Genomic DNA, 16110 nt, shown 5'->3' on the forward strand with positions numbered 1-16110 from the left:
TCATTAGCTACTGTTTCAGGGGTGATATTATAGATGTATCCACCACAGTAATGTTAAATAATGTTATAAATAATGGTTTGTGTGGTATTATCAGTAACTTTAGCTTCAGTGAAGTATCGAGCTGAAACCTCAGTGACAGTGGAGTGAGTGTTTTCAGTTTAACTACGGGCTGTTCAACTGATGAAATGTGAAGAGTAAAACTTTGCTAAAAAACTTCGTTAGCATTTGGTCGTTGGTTAAAATACTGTAGGTACTGTTTCAAGAGTGATATTACGGAAATATGCAGTAGAGTATATGGATGATAAACATTCAATGTGCACTGACTTGTGTGGTTTTATCACCATCTTTAACTTAAGTGAGGTAGTGGTCTTAAAAGCCTTGTGCTAAACATGTTTAACGTTAGCTGTGATTGTTTTCACCCACGTAATTCTCCAGATTGTTCCGCTGATAAAGAGTGAAGAGGAAAAGATAAATGTTTAAATATGTTCCAACAACAAAAACAGAAATACGAAGAACATAAAGTTAAATAAATTAAATTTTACAAATAGAAGATAATTTTATGAAGATATAAGCGCAGTGTTTGTAAAAATGAGTTATGCTCTGAGTGTTTTCAGTTAAGCTAGCGTAAATTAACCACAGTCAATCTCTATTCCATTGATATAATTTAAAGAGGAAAAAAGATAATTATTACATATATGCCAATAAATAAATAAATATTAAGAACATAAAAAAGTAAAATAGAATTTAATCTGTGGTGGTAGTGGGGAAAAAAGCATTTTGCACAGCTCATACCTTAAGCCTTTATTTTTCATTTTACACTTTATTTGAAATATCTAACTGAAAGTATTATTTGCTGATGTATTCAGTTATATTTTTGATTTGCCTGATAACCTTTTCTTGCATTGTCAGATTCTGGGTCTTCAAATTAGTTGTTTTGTCCAGCCAACAGTTAAAAACCCTAAAAATATTTAAGATAATGAAATGGATAAAAGCAGTAAATTCTCACATTTTGAGAAGCACACGCCAACTTTGGCATCTTATAAAAGACAAAACTTGAGAATTAAACAACTAATTGATTCTGATAAATCATTTCAGCCTTTGACTTAATCACAGGTAGCTACTGTTAAACGGGTTTCTAACCACTTACAACATGTTTGCAAAATCCGAATGCCGTCACTGCAATAACCACAATGTTATTACGTAAATCCTTGTGTACCCTAATGCCTGATTTTGTGCCCTGATGATAAACGTAATGAAAACCTCCCTTATAACTATGAAGGAACCTGCACCCAGCTGTGTGTTTGACAGTAATTAACCCTCACCCAGGCCTTTTTATACTACATATATTGGAGAGCTATATTTAGTAAATCTGAGGATAGATAACTTATTTATTTGTTGTGTATAAACTCCATAAATATCCATGTTTTGTCATGACAACACTGGAACAAGTCCTAATCTGTGGACCACTGTGTGTATTTGCACATGCAGCCATTATAATCTATTTATGTGAATCTTTATCTCGTATAACTGTAACTTTGAGGTGCTTACAGGATCTTTTCCCTCCAAGCTTCAAATATTCAACAACAGTTGGATTAAAAGTGGTCCAGTGAGCATGCTCTGTCCAGTCCAGTTTTACAGCTGTATGTAATGAGTGTCATACTTCTGTCTTTAGAAATATTTTAATGCTTTCTGTTTTTTTCTTTTCTCGTTCTTCATGGTTTTAAACCTTTTTTGGCCATTGAGTCATTTCGCAAATTTTCTTTTGATTTCTGAGTTATAGTTTGAAAAAATGTCAGCTGTCAAAAGCTGCTCTCAGTTTCTTTTTTTATCCTCTCTGATGATATATTTTCATTTTGTATTTAACAGATATGAATGTATCGTGAATTAAAATTCACAGAATATTTTCTTGACAGATGCTTTTAATGTATTTGAGAAGAAGTGATACTATACTTTATTGCTGTATTAAAAAAATAATTAAAATATGCTGCAGACTTTTATTTTTAGTAGACTATAATATAGGAACAGTTTTTTTCTTTTATCGCCCTGGGTGTTTGTGTCTGGATACAAATGTAGGTCAGCCAAACAAAGTGGTGGCAAAAGTGTTTGTGAGAGGGTTGCTGTTGTGGTGGTAGCACATGGCCGCACAAAAATGCACTCGACAACAATTCGGCAGCATCACAGGGACACATGAACTCAGCAGAAATTCACACCCATTGATCTTGACTGACACCCAGTTCAGACGGACCGAGTGATTGTTTTCATCATTAATTCAGACGCTAATTTGAATTTATATTGATTGATAATTTACCAGGTCCTTAAGTGATTTTCTTACATCTGTCTTGTAATGGAAGTAAAAAAAACTTGAATTGACATCAGTTACTCGGGGTTAGGGATAATTTAGCAAGATTTCTACTGATTTTTTTAAACTGCTATGTCAGAAAAAACAATACAATTCTCCCTCCATGTGTTAAGCCTTTTTAACAGTAATAAAAGCCCTTTTTCTACATTAATTAATTTTAAGACTTTTGAAGGATCTGCAGGAACCTTGAAATAAATCAATAAACATGCTTTACGAAAAACTAGCGTCAGCACCAACACAGCCACATTTCAATAAAAACAAACGAAACACGGAGTCAGTTTCAGGAACGTTTTTGGTATGTTTTTTAATAAATTAACGTTCATTCAAAATACAGTGCCAAAGGAATATGATGCAGCCAAACATGCTAGTAAGGTTTGTCATGAAGCACCTGTGCTCATGTTTTTTTTAAAGGTAGGAGGAAGTACCCCCCCTTCCCCTTCCCAACCCGCCCTCTCCACTACTGCTAGTGGTTGCCGGGACGTAGCAACAGCCGTGGGCCAGCCCTCTCCTCTCACAACCAATCAGCAGCAAGATTCCTCAATATTCACTCGAGAAAAATTAAATCTGATAGGAAAATGGATATCTACCCACAATCACACTACAGTAATGTTTAATATTAAATTAAAAAAAGACACTAATACAAAATAGACCTGGTTATTTTCCCCACACTAGAACAGTTGTCTTTTAAACATATGAAAAATATATATTTATTATATATATATTTCAGCAGCTTGGAAATTTAAAAAAAAAAAAAGAAAAAAAAGAAAAAAAAGCATGAGCCCGAAACCTACAGAGAGTGGAGTTGTGTGTGTTTGCAGAGACCCTTGTGGAAAGAAAAACAATGATCATGTGACGATGGATGGAGTGAGGTGTAAACTGCCGGCTGTGTGGAAGACCTGTGTGCAAACAGACTGACAGACGGGCTGCGGAGGCGTTGTAGTGGAGTCGGGGCGGAGGGCAGAGCGGTGAGGGCGGAGAGGTGACGGGCGACCGGACCTGCAGCCACCCTTTTTTTTAAACCCTCTCCGCCGCTCACTTGTTTCCCCCATCAGCCCTCCGACCCCTCATCGAAAACCATGGCCCCTGTTCCTCTCGTCTGCGGGGGCCTTTGTTTTTTTGTTTTTTTTTTAAAGAAATGTAGATCCTGTTTTTAAAGGAACACTCAAAAAACTATCAAATACTTGTAAGCTTTAAAAGGCGGCTCTGAAATGTTTGTATTTTTGCTCATTTTAGGAGAACAGTAATTGCGTTTAGCCTGAATTCCAATGGAGACACAAAACCGCAGCAAGAAAATGTGTCTAAACTGGTGCTTAATAGCTTAAGTAGAGCTGCAACTAATGTTTATTGTCAATATTAATTCATTTTTTGGTCAATAAAATGTCAAAAGAGTTAATAGTGTCCATCACAAGTTACCAGAGTGACAACCAATGTCTTCAAATAGCTTGTTTTTTTAAAAAACAGTCCAAAACTAAAAGGATTCAGTTCTCAATGTTAATCAAGAGAATATTTGATATTTATGCTAGAAAAAAAGAAAATGATAATTAAATTATGAAATTGTTGCCTATTTTTCTTCATTAAACCAAATTTGTTGTTTTTTAGTTTTGCATTTATGCTATTCCTGAACCAAAAAAATGTAGTTCATTTTTGTCCAGGCTTTACAGAGATGTAAACTTAAAATTTGGGAACATAATGAAGGATTTTTTTTGACATTTTATAGACTATAGAATATATTTTTTTTAATTGACAAAATATTCCTGCCACAAGATCCAATTGCCAAAAACTTTCCAGAGCTTTCAGCCACAAAATGTGGCCTTCAGTGGATAGTTTTCTCACTTGTTGTAGAGATACCTTTATTATCACGTGACAACAATTCAGCTTAAAAGTTCATTATTGATTATTAATCAGTAGTTTGACAAAGCACCACATAATGGAAATTTTCTGGACCTTTTAGACATTTCTCGAGGCCTTCGTTTAAGGGTCTGCGTATGGAGTTTGACACGTGATAACGACTGAACCAACTCTACCAACTAGGCAAAGTGCATCCACTAAAGGCCATGAGATGTTGGTGAAAACGGCTGCAAATTTCTAATAACTGGACCTTGCTTCCAGGGTCTATATAAACCTTTAAACTTTAAATATAAATATGTCTTGTGCTGCATAAACTGCTAGAGAAGCTTTTTGAGAAGTTTTACAGAACATTTTGAGACTGGGTCACCATTGAGTCCAAGCTAAATATGACTGCTGAGCGCCGCCGTGGAGCAAACTACTAACTTTACAGAGAGCTTTTCAAGCCTCCAGGTGATGTTTTATACTCAAAATGACAGATTTACTACAGAGTATTCCTTCATCAGTGGTGAGAGAAGAGAAAAAGAGGAGAGGTGGGGGTAGAGAGGGAAGCTATGATCGGAGGAGGGGGGGCTAGGGGATTTTGGTACAGTTGCCATTGTCATTCCGAGAAGGTTTTACCAGTTAAGTGCATCATCATCCTCATCATCACAAAATCAGTTGACGTTTAGATTATCACATTGTAGAAACAGTATGACAGACTTGTAATAATATCTAACAGATGTCACGACTGACAAAATAAGAAAAATTTTTTTCAGATTACTAGTATTTTTGAGGGGCGTCTTTTCGAGCTTGTTTCAGGCTGCATCGCTTACCAGCAGCAGCTGGAACGAATGCGAGCCTCCAAAAGTCCAGAGATCCCTCCACGACACAGATAACGTCAAACCCTTTCATATCTTAGAGAAGTCACTGGCCCCCCCTTCGTGTTCGTCCCTCAGCGTTACAGATTCCTGGTTCAGTCAGCGAGGTAGGGGAGGGGAGCTTAAGAGCTATACGTGAGGGAGGGTCACCAGCTCCCCGTCAACCTCGAACTCCTCGGCTCCGTCGGGGGAGAAGAGGTAGGTTGGGGGTTTCCAGGGGGACTCCTCCAGGCAGGAGGGGTACAGCTTCCCCACCGCACAGCGGAAGTCCTTACCCAGATCCCAGAGCACGCGTTCAGACACGGGCTGCCGCAGATACCAGCGGTCCAGCTCCATGTCGTACTGATAGATAGCATACTTGGCTCGCTCGTTCATGTGGGTTTCACGCATGAAAATGCACAGTGAGTTGAGCAGCACCACCGCCCGAACGCATGGGTCCGAGTAACGCTTGGCGGGGATGTTGGCGGCCTGGCGCCACTCGTTCTTGTTCACGTCATAAATCTCCACGGTGACAGAGGAGCCGTCGATGGTGCTCGTGGGCAAGCGGATGCCAGAGTTGCTGACCACGTGGAGGCCGCCAATATAGAAAATGAGGTCGCCGAACGCGGCGGCGGACGCGAAGCAGCGGCTCGTCTTGCGCATGGCCATCTCCACCCAGGTGTCGGCCCGGGGGAAGTAGCAGTACATCAGGTCATGGGTCATCACGTAGATGCAGTCGTGCGCCACAACAGAGGTGCTCCAGTTCCAGGCGAAGGGCAGCGGGCTCATCATGCTCCACTCGTCCTTCTCGCAGTCGTAGCGCTCCACCGTACGCTTGTTCAACTCGCCTCCGACATTATCTCCCCCTATTGCATAGATGTAACCCTCGCAGTAGACCAGCGAGGGCTTGATTCGGGCACAAAGCATGGGGGTTTTGGGCACCCAGGCGTTTTGCTGAGCGTCGAACCAAAAGAAGCTATCGACCGAGCGGAACACGGCCTGTAACTTTCCGCTCTTGCCGTGGTTGGTGATAGAGTTTTTGAGGGGGATCTGTCCGCCTGCGATGAACACATCGTTATCTGGTGTAACGAGCGTGCCCACCTTCTGCAGGTCTCCCGGCGGGTTGTTGAGCTTGTACACTTTCTCCGCTTGCGGGCTGTAACACACTACTGTCGTCGGCAGGGACCCTGACATTACGTATCCATCGCCCTGCGTTTCTGACATGGCCTCCATGAAGATCAGCATCTCCTCCTTCGTCATGCCTAACCGAGGTTTGAAGAACTTGGGCATGGACTTGTAAAGACCCTGCACCACCACGGACTTGTCGTTGGGCGGCAGACCCTGGAACCAGGCGCGTTGCGTCACCTCAGACAGCGCATCGATGCGGATCTGACTCAGCACGGACGACAGGTGCTGCGAGCGGGCCTCCATGTTATACTCCAACCACAGCATGGCCGCCTCGCGCACCGTCTCCTCCTTCTCCACGTTGAGGTTGTCGCTGCTCAGGACATCTATCAACAGCTCGTGGGAGAGCTGAAGGAAGGCCTCCTGTCTGTACACCATGGGGAACTTGTGCTCTACCATGCGTTTGGCGCTCTGCTTTAACTCGCTGCAGCTGAACAGGTCGCCGATGCTCAGCATGCGGACGCAGTTCTCAGCGTTTATCTTCTTCACCAGGTAGTCTCTGCACTGCAGCAAGACGTCCTCCACCTGAACAGAGGACAAGAGACAACAGTCAGAGGGCTGTCAGACAAAAATATTCCTCTTTGCATCAAGGGACACAGCTACAAAAACGGACCAACACCACCTCTATGTAGATACTTTGATTTGTGAATGATGTAAATTTAAGCAACCATAGTAGTTAAGAGATAATAATAACACTTTGAAGATAATAATAGAAAAGCATGGCAGATACTGTAGATGTCTTGATGGTTTAAAAGTAGAATTTAAAAGCTGACGTATGTGTTAGTCTGTCTCTCAGTACTTTTTTTTTTTATTTTTACTTTAAAAAAAATGTTAGTATTGACCTGTAGGAAGCAGGCGGTCTCGTAGAGCGGCTCCACGGTGCTGTCGCTGATGGCCAGGTTGCCCGTGTAGGCGTAGGTGATGATGATCTGCAGGGTGGCCGGGTCCACGTTCCTCAGGTGGACGTGAGTTTGTTTGCTCTCACTGAGGCCGCTCATGAACATCGCCCTGCAGGAACGAGACGGCATCAGTGAGTCGACGCATGGACACAACAGGTTACTGCTTTTTATCAGCTGCTCCTTAAACAACTCAAGGTTCACCTCTGGCCTGTTTCGTGTTTCAGCAGAATCAAACCTGTTTCTGCTATTGGAGCTGCATCCATGGCAACTGTAACATCACTACAGGTATGTTTGTGTGCAGCAGAATGATGGAGATAAAAGTGGTGCAATGTTAGTGAAAAACTAATGCAGCAATAACAAAATACTAATGCAAGCTGCTCAAAACTATGCAACAATATACTATATGTTGAACTACTGTTCATTTTTTTATGTTAAATTCATATTCCTCAAAATCTGAAAATATCTAAGGTTTCTGGTCAACTTTTGTGGTCAACCAAAGACACACACAGCAGGTCAGCATTTTTAAGTTGGTGATCAAACCCCAAACTTAGTCTCCAGGTTCGCTGTTTTGCTATCCAGTTTTTCTTTTAAATAAACAGAGCCTCTTAATGACAGCTGGCCGCTCGCCAAAGTGGTTATAAAAACAGTTACCAAACAGAATCAGGGCACCTGTGATTGGCTGTTACTGGAATGCGTTTCCTGTGTAGTCCTGTAAACTGACAGTTACTGACATGATCTAAAACTGACTGAGTGTAACCGTATAATCCTGATATGTTTGTATGTAACAGATGTTTTCCGATGTTTGTGGTATTAGAATATAGTAAAATATTTGTTGTACAACCTCAAAAGTTACTAAGATGACAAGCAGGGCTGCATGATTATGGCCAAACTGAAAATGGTTATGCTAATCAATATTGAGATTATTTATTTTCATTATTCAGTGTATTTTGGACAAAATATTTTTACTGCACCTTCACATTTAAATAAACACAGCAAAGCTGCAAAGCCCTAATCAAACCAGTTTGATTAGGGTTCAAACGTTTAGATACTTGTGAAAGGTGTCTAAACGCAGGACAAGAAAAGTGATCCAGGTTTCAAAGGGTTAATCAATCAACAGCTTGGCCAATAAAACAGAGAGAGAAGTCGAAAATCCAAAAGACACTCAATTCAAGTCACTATCACAACAGAAAAGCAGCTATATTGACATTCAAAAAGCTGGTACCAAGTGAATCTTTGGTGTTTTTTCCTTCATAAAATGACTTAAAATGATGATCAAAGTTATCATAAGTCACTTTTCTGAAAATGGTCACAGGACTAAAAGTCATATTACAGTTAAAGGATAACAAGATTTGAACATCCAGCTACCAGTTCTGTAGTTTTAGTGTTAATTTCCTATTTTTGAAAGTATGTATCCAAATCAAAACTGATAAGAAGCTCTTTTTTGTTTTTGTTCATTATAGCGTAGAAAACCAGAGGTATTCTCTTCTCAAAGAGCAGGACTGAACACTGCTGGTTTGTGTGGAGCAGATGTTCCTACTGACAGTTGTTGTACAGTGATTAGCATGTCCGCCGACTCAGTTTCCTCCCACTGAACGACAAAAAGTGACAATCAACACCTGGCTGGTGGGCTGACGGCGCTCAGCGTGGCTCCAGCTGCTTCTCTCCGCTCTGACTTTCATGCTGCTGCAGCCTCGGCTGCCTACACGTCCACGTTGTCATTCATCAGAGTGAGTCACAGCCTCTTTAACCTCTTTCGCCACATCCATTTCTCACATTTTGAGCATCTGTGGAACTGTTATTGGTTTGAACCGGCAATTTGCATTTATTATGGCGGTGTCTCTGGTGCCAAACGCTCATAACTGCAGCGACGCCTCAGTGCTGCACTTGTAAGAGAGAACATTTCAAATACTCGGCATGTGATACTGTCTTTACTGTTTGTGTTTCCACTTTTCTAAGTTTCTGTCGGTGGCATCATCTACTCGCAAATGTTAACTATGCAATTCTTCGTCTGTTTATTCCATATTAGATAAAATAGCTGCTGAGGAATGTATCAACAAATCACTTCCCGTTTGCCAAATCATTTTTTCATGTTAACAGCTCCAAGGGAAGAAGAAGTAACGCTGAAACATTCAGTCCATCAATCAATTGATCATTTAAGCTCTTTTATCGGGGAAAATGTCAAAGACCATTTTCTCTTTATTATTATTGCAAGTCATTATTAAATACACTTGCCTTTTGGTTAAAAGTCATACAAAACATTTAGAGCAATTAGTCAATAAATCATTTAGTTGACTGACAAACAATTAACCTACAAAAATATAAATAAAAGGTTAATGCTTTGCAGAATTTTTTCAATTTAAGGTTTTAAACATTTACCAAGTCCCAACTTTTCTCTTTTTTTCCCCCTGATATTTATTGTCTTATAGTATAATAAATTGAATATATTTGTGTTTTAAAGCATTGTTTGGCCCAAATGACAGATCTTTAGACATCATCTTAGGCTTTGGAAGCATGTGACGGGTATTTTTCTTAACTTTTCTGCCCTTCTGTAGACAAAACAATTAATCAGCATGATTTACCAATACTGAAAATAATCATTAGTTACAACTCCTAACACAGGCAGTTCACCCCAAAATCAAAAATCTAGACTGATACATAACACTACAAGTAACAGGACAAACTTTTTTTTTAAATTTTGGGATCATTTGCAACTTTTTAAAAAATACATTTTAAGATGCTGCATTAGGCATTTTTTTTAAAAATGTTATACATGATGAGATTTTATAAACAAGATGATAACAGATCAGTGAATGACTGAAATCTTTATCAGTTTGGTTAACAGCTCTGCCCTCCTGTGTTGGGCTTTTTTTGGGGGGTGTGACTGTGCTAGCAAAACCTGCCAGGCCGTATTACGCAACCCTGCAGGCATACCCCAGCAACCCCCCTCCTTCGTCTTTCCTCTTTCTTCCCCTTTCTCTCCATCTCTCACCAACATCTACGTGACCAGACTTTCCTCTCCAAACACAAGCTCTCTCCAGAGTCCCCCCTCTCCCTGAGGCGAGGTGCTGCGAGGAGAGGGGAGGTGGAAGGAGAGGCAGCGGCGCAGAGAAGAGAAAAAAGGAAGGAGTAGCAGTTTAGAGGAAGCGCTGCGACACCTCTGAACCCTGCAGGGGAAATGCTTTGCATGTTCGCACCAGATAACGAGTGTGTGGGAAACAGTGGGGAAGATCGTGGAGAGGTGGGTGTGAGAGAGGCATCGAGTTGTCGGGACCTTTTCTTGGAATGCGTGTGTGTGCGTGCGGGGAGGGGTGAGACAGAGACGGCGTGTTCAAATGCAGCATGAGCTCCTGTCAAGTGCAGATGGACTCTTCCCAGAGCCGAGGCTGCTGCTCTGTCATATTCACCGCAGTGCACACACTTCATTATGCAATGTTGTGCGTACAAATGAGGCCTCCCGAGGGCCTTGAGGGGTGCGTCTGTGGAACTACAGGTTAAAGATTGCTTCATTTGTTCCGCAAGAAATATATCACAGACGGAATAAGTGGAGCAGAGGGGGCGACTCGAGCCCCAGCTTTCAAGGAAACACCCCCTCCCCCCGTTTTCCATCCTCCATGTACACTTGGTCTACGACGTGCAGGGCTCTACAGAGCAAGCAATTCACCCGCAACTGCACCGAAAAACTGATATGTGCGAACTGGAAAAATAATTTAGGAGCACAGTGTGAGAGTAACAGAAACACCTTTTTTAAAAACTACAAGGCTTTTAATTTGGAAGTGTGTGGAACTTTTCCACACAGTCATAGACAGATGACTTTCGCTTGCAAAACTATCAGTATCACTTGTAGACTGTATAAAATATGAAATTTTAATATAAACACACAATATGAAATCACACACATGCCTGTGTCGGCCGCTACTGGCTGCGCACCATTTCCATGCCGACGTACAACAACAGTGGGTAAAGAAGACGAATTCTGCACACCATTTAATGGATATCGCAGTCAGCAGATCCGCTACTAAATTTGAGTGGCGTATGTCACCATGACCACATGTCGAAAACAAACATAAACAAATGAAGGGAGACTGATAAAACAGCACGTTGCTCTGGCTTTAATAAAATCATGTTATATACACCACTGTCCATGTCCTGTCTGCCGACATGTCTGTTTTGTCAGCTAATGGTTACGTGGTTGCTGTTGCTGAATGACAGCTGTCCTGGCCCTCGCCGTTACGTGTTGATCAGTGCATCTCCCACTGAAATGAAGCGCAGCCACTAGTTCTGTGTTATCATTCACCGTACGGGACTTCAGCTGATCTGCTACTAATCTGCTGTTAGCTAGTGTTGAATGCATATTTATGATGCCATAAAATAAAAATAAATTAAGATGGCAAACTCTCAAAAGCAGCGCGTTATCGCCACTTCCTCCGTTGATGCTTTGCATAATAAAAGCCCGACATAGACTCGACATATACACCATATAACAGCAGAGTGGACTTAACACATGCTGAAGCTGTGATGATGAGATGTTCAATATATTTAAATAATTTTGCTTCATATTTTGCGTAGGCCTCTTGTTTATGTTTGCTTTTAATATAAAACACTTTTATTTTAATGAACTGTATTGACACCAATGTATATGTGAAACAAAAATGATAATTTTGGATCACTAAAATATACTTTGCTGGTGGATTTTTTTTTATCTCCACCACCTCATTCACAAAGTGTGGAAAAACGGTACTGCAGAATCAATACAATAAAAAGGAGGAGCAAAACGCATGCATGCACAGTATAAATATGTATACACTTGATTATTTAAAAAAATTCTGAAACATTTTGAACTCTGCTCCTAAATTTTTTCATATAGGAGCACATGAGCTGATTGTGAGAAAAGTTAGAGCCCTGACGTGGTGCATTATTCATTGTAACTGTAGTAGGTGAGCGCTTATAGACATAACAACCACGCTGTGTAATGACAGCAGACTGTACCTACACCTCAACACAATGAGACTGAGGGAATAATTGATGGTTTTAAATCCATCATTGCATGGTGCATTATTCATTGAAACTGTAGGAGACAAATTCAGAACACACCACACAAAGCAAGGTAACAACAATCAGCCGTTAAAAACAGAAATCCCCGACACGAGTTATTCCACACCCGCAGCACTCACCTGAAATAGGAGCTACATGTGGCCAGGACCATCTTGTGACACGGGAACTCCGTGTCCTCCACCAGCAGCACAACGTCAGTCAGTAATTTCTGTTCGTAAAAGAACTTGAGCTGCTCCAGCAGGGAGACAGCGTAGTCCGTGTTGACCGGCCTGCGCTCACTGAGATCCGACATGGTTGCATCCCATGAATCGCGCCCCAGTTTTGAAAAGTCACACGGCCGGCAGAACCGGGCTCAAGCCAACCAGGAGAAAAAATGATCTTAAAGAGGATAAACAGGAGGAGGAAAGAGGGGGGAGGCAGCTCTTCAACACCTCCACTAACCCAAGTGGAGGTGTTCAGCTCCCGTGTGGGGAAAAATCGTGCTGTTTTGTTCTGCTGGAGCTCAAAGATGAGACGGCTGCTGCAGTCAGGAGTCCAGAGGAAAAGGTCCGGGGGTGAGGAAGGGGCCGCTTCCCCTCGTGGATCTATCTGCTGTCTGAGGTCATGCAGTGAGGCACTGGGAACCGGAGGTAGAGGGAGAGCACCACAACTGTCGCAACACTGCTACATCAGTGCTTGTCTGAAAAACACAGGAGAAAAACAAAAAGAGCAGTGAGGAGTCTAGAATCCATGGAAACCTTCAGAACAGAGAAATACTTTAGAGAGGAGCTGTTATGCTCATTTTCAGGTTCATATTTGTATTTAAAGTTTCTATTCAAACATGTTTACATGCGTTTATGTTCATTTTCCACATCCTGTCTGCGCTGGAACACCTGTATTCACCTTCTGACTAAAAGATAACCCCATCAATGAGTCCTGAAACCTAGAAATGACCTCCAAAATACTGTGTTTCAGGTTTGTCTTTTAAGGCTCAACCGATAACGAATTTTCAGGGCAAATGCTAATACCGACAACCAACATGCATTTACAATAAAAATGTATCATTTTGTCCTCTAATCTAATTTTATTGTGCTTTCAAACTTCTACTGCACGTCTGTCCATCCTGGAAGAGGGATAGTTGCTCATTCAGAGGTTTCTACCATTTTTCCCCCTTAAAATTGTGATTTGTGATCATGGGATTTATAAATAAAATTGAAATTGAAAAAAAGGGACCATAATCTGAATTTTCCATCCTAATTCATTCATGCTTTTTCTAAGTATGCCCTCATTACAGTAAAGAGTAAACACTGTTTATATGACTATCTCTAACATAGGGTTCTGTTTTCATCAAATAACACGAGGATATTACACGTTGTGAAAATAAAACATAATCAATTATTTAAACCAACTGACTTTAAAGAGAACCGTGCAGTTAACTGGTCAGATATTAATCAGCTAATAGTAAAACATCATAAAGTTTCATTCAAACAAACAGACAAAAACACAAATTGTGTTTGGCTGTTAAGTCTTGAGCTCCTCTGCTCACATCCTAAATGACATTGGGCTTTTTGGCAGGTTACCACAACACAGAGCCATTAAGCCACTTTTACCATCAATGCCCTCAAGCTGCGCAGCTTTAAGCCACAACACCAAAATACCGCCGTCCACCATGACAGTCAGTCAACAAAGCACTGTGGAGATGACAGCAAGGAAAAATACAAATAAATGCTGATAAGATGTTTTATCAAGGTTGTGTCTGAGTTCAAATTTACAACCATCTCTCTCCGCCACACTGAATCAGATCTGTCGGATGTTGATACCGGCGACCACCCGAGACGACCCCCGATCCGATGTCATCTATTTGCATTAACACCTCTGTTGTTAACACGCCCTGCGACAGCTGTCAACATGAGATCCAGAATATCTTCCATTTCTGTCACGTTAGCGTGAGCAGTACAAATCTGAGGTGCTTGTACTTCACTTTTTCCATTCTATGCAACGTTATAGTTCTACTCCACTACATCTCAGAAATCAATATTGTCTTGTTACTGCAATAATTTGTCTGACAAGTTACTTTTCAGATTGGTTTTTAATGCCTGTCTGGTAATTGCTGATTTTGAATGTTTGTGACAAACTGAAGGATGAAGCTAAAGCTAAATAAACTCATTTAAATTCTTTATAGATCAGCTGGAAAATGCATCATCACAAAGGTGAATGTTTCATGCTGTCAGTCAGTTTTACTGATAATACTTTCATACATTTTTATAAGGGTTTGAATGCAGGATTTTACTTGTAGAGGTATTTTCAGTGTGGTATTAGTACTTTTGCTGAAGGATTTGAAAATTTCTTCTACCATGGAAAGTACCACATTTCAAAACCAGCCATCAGCACACACGAGGAAACACTTCATAAATAAAAACATTATAGCATCTAATATGTATAACATGTTATTATAAAGGGGTGTGGGGGAAAAATTAATGGTGTAGCTACACAAGTAAAGTAAAAGTACTTTATAATTGCACAATAACGGCATAATGCTTTTGGTCTTCTAGTTTTCATTTTATCTAATTTGCTTTTTGTAATATTTGTGGCTTTCACCCCTCTTGCTTCTGACTCTTGAGCCTCTGTAACATGTTAATGTTATGTATATCGACACTTCGCATTTACATTTTTTTGTCATCTTGTTTCAACTTTATCCTGACTCTATCCTTATTTTGTCTCGCTTATATTTGCTGATTGGATTTCTGTTGTTATGTTGCCTTCAGAGCATCCCTTTTCTGCTTTTGTATATTGTTTTTAATGGTACTTATTTTGGAATAAAGTTAGGAATAGCTGCACAATTTAAGTAAAAGTACCTCTAAATGTACTAAGGTGCAGCAGTGGAGAAAATGTGCGTTTCTGAATTGGTTAGTCCTGCAGTTTCTCATCAATATTTGCAGACTTAAGGTGGATGTTAGCATCGGTCGTTGCATGACACATCCTTTACCCAACGTTAGGCCATCTCCATACAGCAACTTCTTCAACGCTAGCTCCAATAGCTGGCTAGCTATCCTGCAGGCTAGCTGTACATTTGTGACTATTTTGCCCCCAAAACATGCTAACAAACGAGGTACTTCTATCGATAAAGGCTGACACTTGAAGTGTTTATTGTTAACATTTCTTTGGACTTGCCCGATACTGGCTGGCTAGCTGCGTTAGCACGTTACCGTTAACCACTATGTCCAAAACAAACCGTGTCTGCTGCCTAAAAACATGGCAAAGAAACACCAGACAGGCGGGCCTGCTGCAAAACTCCCCGAGGTTAGCTCGCCCGACAGACCTCAGCACCATCATCCACGCTGATATGCTTCAAAACACACGCTCAAACATCCCTCTTCTTTGATCAGCTCACCGATACACCTTATCAGCTAGCCTCGATGTAACGTTATATCGCTAGCTCGACTAGCTCCACTTGCTTGATTGCCACTCGCGGCAAGTTAGCAGCTTTAGCTTCCCTGAGCTCCACAGTTTCAGGGTAACGTAGCTCTACTCTGGTGATACACACAAGCTGGTTATTATAAAGTCAGGCGTCTAACATCATCACCTCAGCTGTGAAATAGCTTCAGAAAGGACACGATGGGGCACAAACTCCGCAGCGGCCAAATTTAGAGAGCGGTCATGCTTGCTAGCAGACGCACAGCTAGCAGCAGGCTAACAGAGCTAAATAAAGCTAAAGCCACTTTTCAAGTTAACCCTCCGACAATCAAACGGCAAAGCTTCCTTACGGTGACTGCAGGCAGACTCCGCGCACTGTGAACCGTCGCGATGGCTCTTCTCGTCAGCAGAAAGTGCCAAGTAAGCTCCTGAAGCCGAATTTAGACATTAAACAGTTGTGTGCAAGCGCCGAGCAGCGGACAACCTCTCAGCGCATCATAAGCGCCTGAAAGACCAGAGGCCAAATGAGGATACTGCG

At 41.2% G+C, this 16110-nt stretch overlaps 1 protein-coding gene across 1 annotated transcript; it reads right to left on the reverse strand.

Annotated features, from left to right (window-relative positions):
• Positions 1–3921: 3921 nt before the first annotated feature.
• kbtbd2 (kelch repeat and BTB (POZ) domain containing 2) lies at positions 3922–16072 on the reverse strand. Its single transcript, XM_042510616.1, has 4 exons — positions 15923–16072; positions 12299–12858; positions 7071–7236; positions 3922–6753 (listed from the first exon to the last, which is right to left on the reverse strand). Exons 2-4 carry the CDS (start codon positions 12469–12471, stop codon positions 5194–5196), a joined length of 1899 nt encoding a protein of 632 aa, XP_042366550.1. The 5' UTR covers positions 12472–12858; positions 15923–16072; the 3' UTR covers positions 3922–5193.
• Between the last annotated feature and the right edge of the window lie 38 nt (positions 16073–16110).

The sequence above is a fragment of the Plectropomus leopardus genome, chromosome 21 (assembly GCF_008729295.1).
Source record: "Plectropomus leopardus isolate mb chromosome 21, YSFRI_Pleo_2.0, whole genome shotgun sequence".
Taxonomy (NCBI): Eukaryota; Metazoa; Chordata; class Actinopteri; order Perciformes; family Serranidae; genus Plectropomus; species Plectropomus leopardus.